Consider the following 12,574-nt stretch of genomic DNA (forward strand, 5'->3'; position numbering starts at 1 on the left):
TTATCTCATCTAAGGCCAGCTTGGGACAGGCTCTTGCCACCTACCATTTGTAGTCCAGCGCTAGACTGAGGACAATGATCCCCCTGGGTGTTCTGAAATAGAATTAGCATAACCAAATAATAGACATTCATGATGTATAATTCCCACCACCACCACCCACACATCAGAATAGCTACCTTAATTTGCAGCCAGTGTTATGACCAAGCAATATTTGTTATTCCGTATGCTCTAGAACCATAAACCAGCAGGTTTGTCTACTATAAACTTCTAATGCTTTAGCTAAAGTATTCTAAAACCCAGCAAACACCTTCACTGCAAAAATGGATCTAAACAGAATTCCCAGTTTCACAGCAAAACATTACATTAAAAAATTCTGCAATTTATATCGTAGGAAGGAATGTAAACTCAGATTTCTGATGACACTTTTTTTTAAAAAAAAAGTTTGAAGTGTATAGCTTTTACTACGGTGGGGTAGAGGTGGGGAATTGGGATAACTTTAAATCCATTCTCTTTGTTTGTTAATGACTTAAACAACCTCGTCCCAAACTATTACAGAAGGAAGCAAGGAGAGCAACAGCTACAAGAGCGCTGGCAAGATGCAGGATTGGCCATAGGGACCCTGCTGAACAGCTGGCCGGTGGCAATTCCAACAGCTGCACGCTGGCTGGTACAAAGGAGATGCTGCGTACAAATGAAAGTGCAAGAGAGCAGCAGAACCAATGAGTGGCTCCCCTAGGGCCACTGAACCGGTGGTCCTGGATTAAGAGATTAAGAGAAAGGAATCGGAGAGCTGCCTTGGGGGTTCACTGAAAACACCTGCAAGTGAATTTTGCCTTCGCAAGTAGTCCAAGGGTTGAGGCAGGGCTTAGGGCCTGTCAGCAGCTTGAAGAATAAAAAGCAGCTGTGGGGAGCTGCACATCACATCTCTTGGGCCGTTTCTATAGTCTCTGTGGGTGCCCAGTCTTAAGCAAACCATTGCTTAAGGCTGGACAAACAGTGTCAAAATGCAAGTCAGCAAAGCATGTGATCCTATGGTTAATAATCCTAATGAATATTAAGTTGTAACTCCCCACAATGCTTCCACCGTAGGGGAGAAGAACATTTGTGGCTATCCAGCCAGATGGTATAAATAATAAATTATACTACTACTACTACTACTACTACTACAGCCAGAAGACCCAACCATTTAAAGTCATCTGGCTTTCTTAACTGGGGACTTTGAAGAAACAGCTGGATTAATACATTTCATTTCATTTCTGCTGTGGGGGGACGACATATCTTCAGTAATGAGATAATTGGAAGCCTGTCTTCTGTAACAGATCAACAGATATTTGATGGATTGCCCTGCTCATAAAAATATACCACTTCCAGTTACCAGAACAAATACGAAGTCCAAATCCTGCTATTTAATCTTAAATTTAGACAAGCTGCTATTATGTTATTTAGAGGAAGACAGGAGTATAACAAGCAAATGGTTAATACCTGTAGCCGTCAGTGGAATTTGCTGTGATGGATGTGTGTGTGTCTATATAAAACCATGGCCTACCATGTTTAAATGGATCCTAGTTCTATGGCTTCCACAAAGTGCTAAATAGGCAAACATGCCCCAGGGATAGCCTTAGGCAAGCTGATAGTTTGGTGGAGGCCAAATCTAGAGAGAAATAGGGAGAAAGGCATTAGCTACTAAATCTAGGGTCTCAGGCGATTCTCCTTTTACTCCCATAGCCTTTACCTGGGAGGTGAAGACAGAACATACCTGCCCCTCAAGATTCTGCTGGGCTCCAAACTTTTATCAGCCATGCAATGGGCTTTTGGTTTGACCAATGCCAGCATCAATAATAAGGGGCAGCTGAGACAGGCATTGGGCTGGAGCAGGAGAAGAAGTCTCCCTTCTGTGAGGAGAAAGGGCCAGAAGAGGTTCTTAAAAAAAATAAGAAAGTGGAACAAAAGATTAATATTTAATCAAAATAAACTGAATATATGTTATTGGAGAAAGTAGTGAATGTCTAATTAACAGGGAGGAGGGATGAAAAAAACCCTGGCAGCTGAGGGGGATGGATAAGGTACAAAGCCGAGCATGAAGGGAAGGTGGGGGGTATGGGATGAGAGATGGGTAAAAATTCATTGAAATGCATGTGGGGATGAGATGGACACATGCCTTTTAGAACCTTTGGATCAGCAGAGTCGGACTAAAATGGAGAGGCTGTTAATAGCTCCAGAGCAAGACAGAGCTATGGAACTCCTTGCCACAAGGAAAACAGTGGTAAAGAATGCAGTGGCAAAGTATCCAATGCTAGATTAGCTCTTAGCTGAAAATGATGCCAGTAATTGCTGGCTGATTATATAAAAAGCTACCTGTCTCCATTTCATGACTGGCACTGCCCTTGCACCACCATTTTGAGAGTGGGGAGCCGTGGTCATTTTCAAACACCTCAAGTGGGCTGTGGGGAAAGGAAGTTTGAGAACCCCTGGATTATGGCACAGATGTACAAAGTGGCTTCATGCATGTGGCATGCCTAGATAACACACGTCAGTTTTATCACTACAAAGCATAGGATGCAGAAGTGGGCATTGTATTTAGCACTCAGAAAATGTCAGTCTTTTGGTACTTTTTGCTCATGTAGTTAAAAAGATAGGCTTGATAGTCCTCAGGCAATGCCTGTTTAAATCTTACAAGCAGAGAAGCGCAGCAGGCTGCCATCACAATGTGGTATTCGCTTGCGCAGTAGAACTTTCCCCATCCCTTTCTCCACATGCTTCAGAACAGATATAGGGAGGATGTGGGGAGAGTGGGGACTTCTGTTGCGCAAGCAAGCAAGCAAGCAAGCTAGTCAGATACTGTCCAGAGCTTGAAATGCTTTGTCCCTCTCTGATCCCTAATAGGATCAGAATAAATTATGTATGAATAAATTTTGCGAAACACAGCTTAGTGCAATATTTTGGTACATTTTAAAAGAAGGCCCTCCATACAGCTTGTGAGCAAAATACTTGAAATGCTGGCCCCAAGAGAAGCTGTAACTCTACTGCACGAGTATTCATCAACTGCCTTGCTCCCTGTCCCTGGGATGAATCAGGATTTAAGTGTTGCTGGGTCCAAGTGCCGTGTTGTTTAGATGTGAAAAGGTGATACATGGAGGGCGGGATTCAGCGGGTCTCGCTAGCGGAAGCCCATGCAAGGTCTACTGCTAGTACAATGGGGCTGCTCCCCCATGTTGTTGTTTAGTCATTTAGTTGTGCCTACTCTTCGTGACCCCATGGACCAGAGCACGCCAGGACCATATGCCCCCCAAATTCCCTGGAGGTTTTTTCTGCGAGAATCACCAGAACAGCATGCAGGAGATTGTTCTACCAGGCAAACAAAAATGCTTTGAGCTGAGCTGACAAGAGCAATTAGCACCATTTTGAATTCCTCTCAGTATTGCTCTCTGTGTAAAAAAAAATACTTGGGAGAAGTCAGACCATTCTGGGAGTCCTTATGCTAGAGAACCAGGAGGGAGGAAGCAGAGTGTTGCAGGCCTTTTCTGCTTTTAATCAGATGGCTGCACTTAGGCTGGAAGAACCAGACAAATATAGGATGGGGGACACCTCGCTTACTAGAAGTACATGTGAAAAGAATCTAGGGGTCTTGGTAGACCGCAAGCTTAACATGAGTCAACAGTGTGATACAGCAGCAAAAAGGTGAATTCTATTCTAGGCTGCATCAACAGAAGTATAGTGTCCACATCAAGGGAAGTAATAGTCCTACTCTATTCTGCCTTGGTCAGACCCCCACCTGGAATACTGTGTCCAATTCTGGGCACCACAATTTAAGAAGGATGTTGACAAACTGCAACATGTGCAGAGGAGGGCAACCAAGATCATAAAGGACCTGAAAACCAAGCCTTATGAGGAGCGCTTGAAGGAGCTAGGTATGTTTATTCTGGAAAAGAGGAGACAGAGAGGAGATATGAAAGCCATTTTCAAATATTTTAAGGGCTGTCACATGGAAGGGGGAGCAAGCTTGTTTTCTCCTGCTCTGGAGGGTACGACTCGAACCAATGGCTTCAAGTTACAAGCAAGGAGATTCAGACTAAACATCCAGAAAAACTTTCTGACATAAGAGCTGTTTGGCAGTGGAAAAGACTCGCACGAGAGGTGGTGGACTGTCCTTGCAGGTTTTTAAGCAGAGGTTGGATGGCCATCTGTCATGGATGCTTGATGACCCCTGGGGTCCCTTCCAACTTTTAAGATTCTATGACTAGCAGCTGCTGCTTAAGATGAATTCTAGTGCTGCAAGACATTGCCCAGGTTTTTGTTACATGCACTGGGCAGTTTTCCACACTGCTGGTTGCATGACTGAGCTCTGAACTGCAAGTGGAAAGATCAACACTGCTCTCAAAACAAGATTGCAAAAGTGCACGGAGTTTTGTACAACCACACCACTATGTTGCTTGAACGGTGGGTGCTGTGTTTACTTATCCAACTAATCCTGATGTGGACCATCCATAGTTCTCAGATGGCCAGCAGCTGTTGGATGTGCTCATACTATAACGGCACAAGGACTTCCTCCTCACACGATGAGACGAATAGCAAAGACCACTGCTGCAAAAATTACTCTTCATCTCCGTAATGTTTCTCCACACCCGAGAGAAGTGAGCTGAGAAGTAACTGCTGTGGGAGCAGCCCACTATAGAGGTGGATCTGCCCCCCAGCATCAACCTGTAGGCACAGCAGCCTCTGGCCTTTCTTCACAACCTTTTGAGTGGTTATGCCTGGCTGGAAGGTGTCCTTGAACTCTGATCTCCTGCTCGCTTTGATGGACAACAAGAGAATTGTGTGTGAGCGTGTGTAGAAACTAGCCCAGTATAAAAAGGTTCACACCCATTGCTCCACCTACTTTTTCCTCTGGCTTCACCCACCATTACCACGTGGCCCTTTGGAAGGCGACCCAGAAGAGGATGCAGCCCTTGGGGTCCCCACCCCCACCCCTGCTGCACCACATATGGCTAGAGGGACCTCTTCCCAATCTCCCCTGCAAAGGCCTGGGAGTGACTAAACAGCCAGTCACCTATGCAAAAAATAGCTTCAACTGACCAGGTAGTGGAACTCTTGTGAACTGGAAGAATTTTTCTTCTTCTGTCAGCTTTCCCATGTACAGTGGTACCTCGGGTTAAGTACTTAATTCATTCTGGAGGTCAGTTCTTAACCTGAAACTGTTCTTAACCTGAAGCACCACTTTAGCTAATGGGGCCTCCTGCTGCCACCGCGCCGCCAGAGCACAATTTCTGTTCCTGTCCTGAAGCAAAGTTCTTAACCTGAAACACTATTTCTGGGTTAGCGGAGTCTGTAACCTGAAGCATATGTAGAAGAAGAAGAGTTTGGATTTGATATCCCGCTTTATCACTGCCCGAAGTAGTCTCAAAGCGGCTAACAATCTCCTTTCCCTTCCTCCCCCACAACAAACACTGTGAGGTGAGTGAGGCTGAGAGACTTCAGAGAAATGTGACTAGCCCAAGGTCAGCCAGCAGCTGCATGTGGAGGAGCGGAGACGCGAACCCGGTTCCCCAGATTACGAGTCCACCGCTCTTAACCACACCACCACACTGGCTCTATGCGTATGTAACCTGAAGCGTATGTAACCCAAGGTACCACTGTACTACAAAATAACTACCAACATAATTAGGTATGGCTAGGCAGGACTGGCACCTTCCCTGCATATATTTGCAACTTGTATAGCTGAAACAATATCCCGCACAGAGATTCCTGGGCCAGGATTCGCAGAACTATACCACAGGCAATCCCAAAGAGCTGGTATATTTTCCTTCGTTCCAAAAGCAGCTTAATGAAACTCTTTTTCAGGAATGGCTTGCCGTGGAGAAAGGAGCTGTGCTGTTGGAGAAGTCCAAAGCTCCCAGAGGTGAGCAAAAGTAGGTCACAACACCCTTAGATAGCAACTTCTTCCACAAGTATGACGATGCCACCCTGAAGGCAGTAATCCAGGCTTCCTCCACTGACAATCACATGGGTACAGCCATACCTCACAGATCACAACAGCGCAAGCCTTTTCGGGCGAACGGTGTCAAACTCAACACCACTGCGGGTTCATTTTCTGCTTCTTGTGAGCAGCTAGCAGGAAGGACCACTGAGGACTTTTCCTGTTTTAAAAACACACGGTAGTTTTTCTGGAGGTCTGCTTATAACCCTTATTTCTACGAGCTTTAGAACTGCTGCCACCGTCTTGAATGGCCTGTTTTTCTGCCTAAAGCAAAGGACAAGATGGCACACACAAACAAGCACTCTACTCCACGTTCACAAGCTGCTCATTATCTCGTATCTCAACACTGCCAATGGGACAGTGTCCTTCTTTCAAGGGCAGGAGTTTGGGTTACTTCCAACAGAAGGAAACAGCTTGGAGAGCTGCTGCCCCCAAAGATCTGCCACCTGAGGCAGCTGTCTCACTCTGTCTAATAGTAGAGCTGGATTTGCTGTTCCTCCATTGTCTGATATTGTACTGTTCTCAAGCTACTTTTCCTATGTATTTTCAATATTGACTGAACAGGATAATAATGTCTTAAAAACGAATGTGGCGGCAGGAACCTGGAATCCAACACACCTATAACCTTTGTGACAAGCAGTTAGCTGTGTCTTTAGAATAACGAACGCAGCCGATGACCATAGACTACACCCCAAGCCCTCTCTTCTGGAACCACTGCAGGCACAAGAGTCAGAAGACAGCTGCTACGACAGTAACAAACAGCAAGGGACTGAAATCAAATGTTTATATTTATTACAGCATGGGGGGAAAGGGAGAGGAGAGGGTCTTGATTCATCTTTTAAAAACCACCCCGAACCAATGAAGACAATAATTTAGCTATCACTTTAATACAATGAAACCTGTCAGTTATCCTTTAAAAAAAATAGAAAGGGTGCTGCATTAGCAATGGGACAAATTGGTTTGCCGGTTTATCCCCCCCGCCACCCCGCTTTTAAATATTTTCTTGACTGAGAGACCAACCATTTGTCAACCCCACCCCCATCATATTTCTACAGAGAAAACACAATTAAAATGCCTAAGAAAAAGGCAAACATTAAAAAAAGTCATCGTACTACTAAAAAAGTTTGTCAATTCACATAGTTTTTGTTTTCAGTCAGAATAATAAAAAGCCAATGTTTCCCCCCAAAAAAACCAAACAAAAAAAAAAACATTTCGTTAAGGGGTGCGGAAAAAAGACATCCCTTTAATAAAACATTATCAACAAATATCGTACACAAACTACAATGTATAATAATTACTTTTCTTTTCCCTCGCTTAATTTTAGAACCAGACTACAAGGTAAGAAAAAACACTGAAACAAGATACAATGTTCTCAAGAATCCGCACAAAGGTAGGTAAATCCAGGGGAAGATAATATTTTACATAATATGAAATACATAGATCAGAAGTGAAGTTTTTTCTTCTTTTTATATAAAACAAAGACCAGCTACAAGGGAGTGTAATGTACAGAGATCCCAAGACTTGCGAGTTTCACTATACATTGTATGCTTTTCTGTAGTCACCTCTACCATGAGAAGGTAAGGGTTTTTTTTTTTTAAATTTTGCTTTTAATTACAGAGTAAGAGAGAGAGAGAGAGAGCCTACAGAATAGCAAGTATACATTTTAACAACAATAATTACTTAAAAATATCTCCATCCAGTTTCAGAGCATATACAGTGAAACCCTAATAAGATCACATCATTTCATTAAAACAAAAAACAAATGTTAAGAAGTTTGCGCTCACAGTTTTCGTGTCCCAGGTCAAGTTTTTAACCCCTTTCCCTTTCAATTCTGGTGGACCAACACCTCCCCAACATAAAAAATAAAATGCCGCGTACCCTAACCCCACCTACCCCCCCACCCCCCCAGGAATTTTTGACACTTTAAAAGTTTTGCAAAAGGGGAGTTAATAACATTTCTTTGTAATTTGGGGAGAAGGACAAGGGAGGGAGGGGGCTAATACAGTGCATGCCACAGTCACAGATACCAAGATCACAATTAAAAGTTTTGGAGGATGTGATCCTACAAGGGGGCCAAGCTGCATTACGCAACTGAGAATGAGGCAGAAGAAATCTGTTCCACTTGGATCTTCCTTGCTGGAGAATGTTTTGTGCTGCAAAACATCAAATGCGGGGGGGAACAAAAACCAACCAAAACAAAAAGAAGTTGGGCGGGGGGAGAGGGAGGAAGTGGTCTTCCGAACAAAACCCACCAATTTATATATATAAAAACCAAACTCTCCAGTTTTATTAATTATTTTAAAATGGCTACAGAGACAACATGAGATTTCATACCTAGACTAGCTTCCTTGCGTAGCACAGCACAAACATACAACAGGTTTAAAAGAATAATCAAGCAAAGGAGGTTGGAAATCGGGTGCTAGAGGCTTTTGTTTTGTTTCCAAAAAAAAAAAAAAAAAAAAAAATCAACAAAAAAGTGTCATGTACATAGAATAAACCCTTCTTCTGCAGAAGGATCTGGTCATGTCTTGAAATATTTTAAAGATTTGTCCTTCATTGTTTTATGGAATAAAAAGTTCAGCCTTTTTATTGCATGAAACTAAAAATCAGGGGTGGGTCTCCCCCCGGCTCTCTGCATGTCTCCCTGCCAAACACACCTAGATTCTCTTCTTGCATAATTTCTTGAGATCCTCCAAATGGCAGCCGACTTTTTCTTTATCCTGGAGAAGAGGATGCGGGGTGAGGGAGGAGGGAAATCACACACTCATCGTCATGCTGGGAGAATACTGGGCGGTTGGGAGGGAAACGGGGAGGGGGCGGAGAAAGAGAGAAATCACAGCGTTAGAGTGAGGCAAGAACAAGACCAAAATGCTAAATGTTGCGGAAGCTGAGGAAATGAGATATGAAAGAGATGTGGGCTTATGAAAACTATAAAGCAACGTAATTGGCTTCAATAAATCAGGAGGGCTAGAATATGCTAAAGACTAATTTATCAGGACATAATCGCTCCCATTTCCCCAAACCACAGTTTGCCAAACTGGGGGGTAAAGGAGAGTTTAATAATCATAAAAAAAGCCTAAACAGTATGTGGCAGAACACAATTTAACCCCCCCCCCAAAAAAATGTATATAATGATAAATACAGTGCCAGTTTACAGTCTTTTATAGGAAACATACTGTGTTTCATTTCAAGACGCCACTGCATGTAATGAAGTACCACTGGTAGAACTAACTCATCTGGAGTGAAACGCAGGAGCATTAGGACCTCTTGTATGGACGTATTCAACTAAAGGAGGCAGGCAGCTTTCCTAGCCCTTCCCCTTTGCTCATCTAAATTTTGACTGGGAATTCTGAAGGGCAGGGCAGTGCTCAGTCTTTGGCATATGCTACTATGCAAAACATGGATATACATGGCTGGTGCAATAACCATCAACTGAGACTACTGGGTAGAAGAACTCTGTCCCCACAGGACCCCTCACAGGAGGAAAGGAGGGAAGCCATTGCAGATTCTTCCTCTTCCCCTCCCACCCTGGAAAGTTTCTCCAAAGCGCCAGATGACACTCCAGAACAAGGGGGAGGGCAGGATGAGGCCTTCCTCTAGTGAGCAGGAGGAATCCTTCTATTTAGATGCTTCACATTCAATCTGAAATCACTGTTATGGAAACAACATGAAATGGACATGTAGACTGCCAGATGTGATCTCACTCACTCACATATACAGTGCTTGGAAGCCATACATATTAATTTGCTGCTTGCCTGCTGACTGTAATCATGTTTCGAAGTGGTAACTACATTGCTGGGTGGTCCAACTTAATAACCCATGGCTTGCTGATCAAACCAGGATGACCCTCACAAATGAGTCAAGTAACCATGGCTTGTGCTGTCCAATGTTGGCTTCATCTTCTGACTGCTCCTGCCTCTTGTTTTGTAGGCATAGCTTCATAAGCCAGCTGAAAGCCATGGTTTCACATTCTGGTTTGTTGGCCACGGGCAAACGATAATTAGTTGGCTGGAGTGGGTGGTTCAGAGATGCAAGCAAAGCGCAGTTAAGCTAAGCAAATCATAGCTTAGCAAGACAAGCAAACCATGGTTTCTTTTCTCTATTTTAATCGCCTCGGTTGGAACCATTTATACCTTTTGTCTTTGAAAGGTATGTCACGTCTCAATATGCCATACTGTGTACCTTTTCCAAGTTTTGTCAGCTCCAAAGCTGCTTTTTCTCTATGTCTAGTTCCCTCCCCCACCCTTTTATGATCACATAGCACCCCCTCCCTCTCCCCTCTCTGCACATATCAATGATTCCTTCCCAGAAATAGCTTGAAAGAGCCTAACAGGCTCTGTGATTCAAACCCTGGTTAGCATGAAGAGTTGGTGTAAGGATGACTCACATTGTCATTCTGGAAGGAATGGAGGAAGTTGCCTCCCAGTTCACCATCATCTCGTGGAGTGCCGGGAGGATTGCTAATGCCACTTATGTTGTTTGGAGAATTCTGCAGGGTTTTTTTTGTTTTAAAAAGAAACAACAAACCACACAGATACACATGCAAGAAGTGAGTGTGTGCCTTTTCAAGTATGCTGCATACTAGCAACTGCAACAAAAACATATTGTTCTACAATGGAAAAAAGATCACACGGATAGCTAAATATATATGAGAAAATGACTTGTGTTTGATGACTCCCTCACAGGGCTAAGAGCAAAGGGGGGGGGGGAGAGGGAGAAAATGTCCTTGCGCTGGTGAGCAGAGGGCAGAAAAGAAGGGTAGAGCTTCAGTACTCCCTCCCTGCCCCTGCCCCCAGGGTCCCATATTAACCCCCCAACATAGTTGTTATTTTGTCCATGAAAGCAAGAAAAGAACACGGCCCAGTCTAAGAATGCAGACTTACTTTTGGAAGTCCATCTATGTCTCCTGACCCTTGCGAAAGAAGAACAAAAGAAAGGAAAGAAAGGTAGGCTGTTAGTGGGGAATAGCTGATTTCCTTGTCGTTGTCCCCCCCCCCCCTATCAGCTCTCCCCACTCTCCCACCCCCGTTCTGCACCAAAGTGTCCGGTTCCTGAACCATCATCCAGAAATAAGACGCGGCTGCAAAAAGCTCCGCCTTGGCCTTCCCGGAAGCAGCTGGCAGTACATTAGTGAGCTGCAGGTCACAGCTGGGCTAATGCAAACCTCTTAACATTTGCCTCCAGAAAGGGACATGCTGGGGTTGCCTCGGCTGCCATTCCTTTGCATGCAGAACTCCCGGGAGCAGAGCCCCGGCTCACCTTCCTGCACGGCACTAGAGTAATGGCCTAATCGAGTTGCTACGGCCTTGGCTCCCTCCCGCGAGCTTCGTGACACTGATCAAGATGGAGTATAGCACCTCTACTTCAGCAAGATGTATAAGGCAAACATAGGAGGTTAATGGGTCTTTCTGCTGCTTTAATTAAAACACTCGTGCCACGGTTAGGTTGATGCTGCCTCTTCGCCTTTATCCATCAACAGAAGCCTGGCAAAGCCTGTGACCAGCAGTCCCTGCTCCCTGGCTACTTTCCTACGCTGAGTGTGTTAGGAATGGCCAAGCCCTCACAAGACTGGGCTTTGCAGATTACCAGCACTGAGCAAGTCCCCAAAGCTCTGGAAACAAACAGGATCCGCACCACAAAAACAAATGCCGAAAGCACACATCAGCCAACAGGCAGAGCCCTAGGAGCTCTGAGGTCAGGAAGCATCTGCTACAGAATTTTGCAGAGTATCAGGACAAAGGCCCCGGGTGTCGAGTCTAGCTAGGACTAGGGTCACCCCACCACCTTTGCAAGGGGTCCTTGCAAGAACCAATACCTGTACTAATCCCTGATTCAAACATTTCCCCCCTTGAGTGCAGTGCTGGGTGACTGCTCTTTTAATTTCAACCATACACCCAAAGTAACCCTACACCAGGGTCACTGCAAAAAGCAACAATCAAAGCAATTTGTGGTTCGCTGCATGTCCTCCCAGGGTTCTGTACCAAGGGCACTCTAATTCTGGACCCAAACAGATTATAACATATCTTAAACAACTATTCCACTGCCTGGTGTTGATCCCCCAGTCAAAAATTCTGCATTCCCACATTAACATAAAGCAATGTTTTCAGCCAGGAACAAGTACATGAAGAATGTTAAAACGTGTTTGTGATTGCACATCCTATACAGTTAAAATGACAAAGTGCACAACTAGAACTCATTTTATCACTGCTGGTTCTGGGATGTCCCGTGAGAAGATAGTCCAAAAACGCTGAATATTGCTGAAGTCTTACCTAATGAGCCATTCATGTGATGCGGCTCCATCCCACCCATTCCCCCCATCGGGCCATCTGAGCCAGGTCCCATGGGGAACTGAGAAAGAAAGAAAGAAAGAAAGAAAGAAAGAAAGAAAGAAAGAAAGAAAGAAAGAGCTGTCAGTTACGACACATCACTCATGTTATAAAATATCCAACATACAATAATATTAGCTTGTATGTCTATTGGCAGAACACCAATGGCAGCAATGCTCTGCAAACCCAGTTTTCTGAATTCTGCTTAAAACACAAAATAATGAAAAGTTCTTTAGGAAACAACAGTTTGCACTGAAAACCCACCATCGCCCAC

At 44.3% G+C, this 12,574-nt stretch overlaps 1 protein-coding gene across 5 annotated transcripts in view; it reads right to left on the minus strand.

Moving 5' to 3' along the window:
* Nucleotides 1–6,744: 6,744 nt before the first annotated feature.
* SSBP3 (single stranded DNA binding protein 3) overlaps nucleotides 6,745–12,574 on the minus strand; it is a 168,248-nt gene continuing 162,418 nt past the window's right edge. For 4 of the 5 annotated variants that reach the window (XM_081866915.1, XM_081866916.1, XM_081866914.1 and 1 more), the window contains 4 exons: nucleotides 12,244–12,322; nucleotides 10,858–10,886; nucleotides 10,362–10,463; nucleotides 6,745–8,760 (listed from right to left, as the gene is read on the minus strand). In XM_081866915.1, the coding sequence (XP_081723041.1) occupies nucleotides 8,731–8,760; nucleotides 10,362–10,463; nucleotides 10,858–10,886; nucleotides 12,244–12,322 (240 nt within the window). In that variant the 3' untranslated portion in view covers nucleotides 6,745–8,730. The remainder of the gene's footprint in view (nucleotides 8,761–10,361; nucleotides 10,464–10,857; nucleotides 10,887–12,243; nucleotides 12,323–12,574) is intronic. The other variant, XM_081866913.1, reaches the window with a different exon arrangement.

Source organism: Podarcis erhardii (assembly GCF_964252035.2).
Source record: "Podarcis erhardii genome assembly, chromosome: 6".
In the NCBI taxonomy this organism is placed as follows: Eukaryota; Metazoa; Chordata; class Lepidosauria; order Squamata; family Lacertidae; genus Podarcis; species Podarcis erhardii.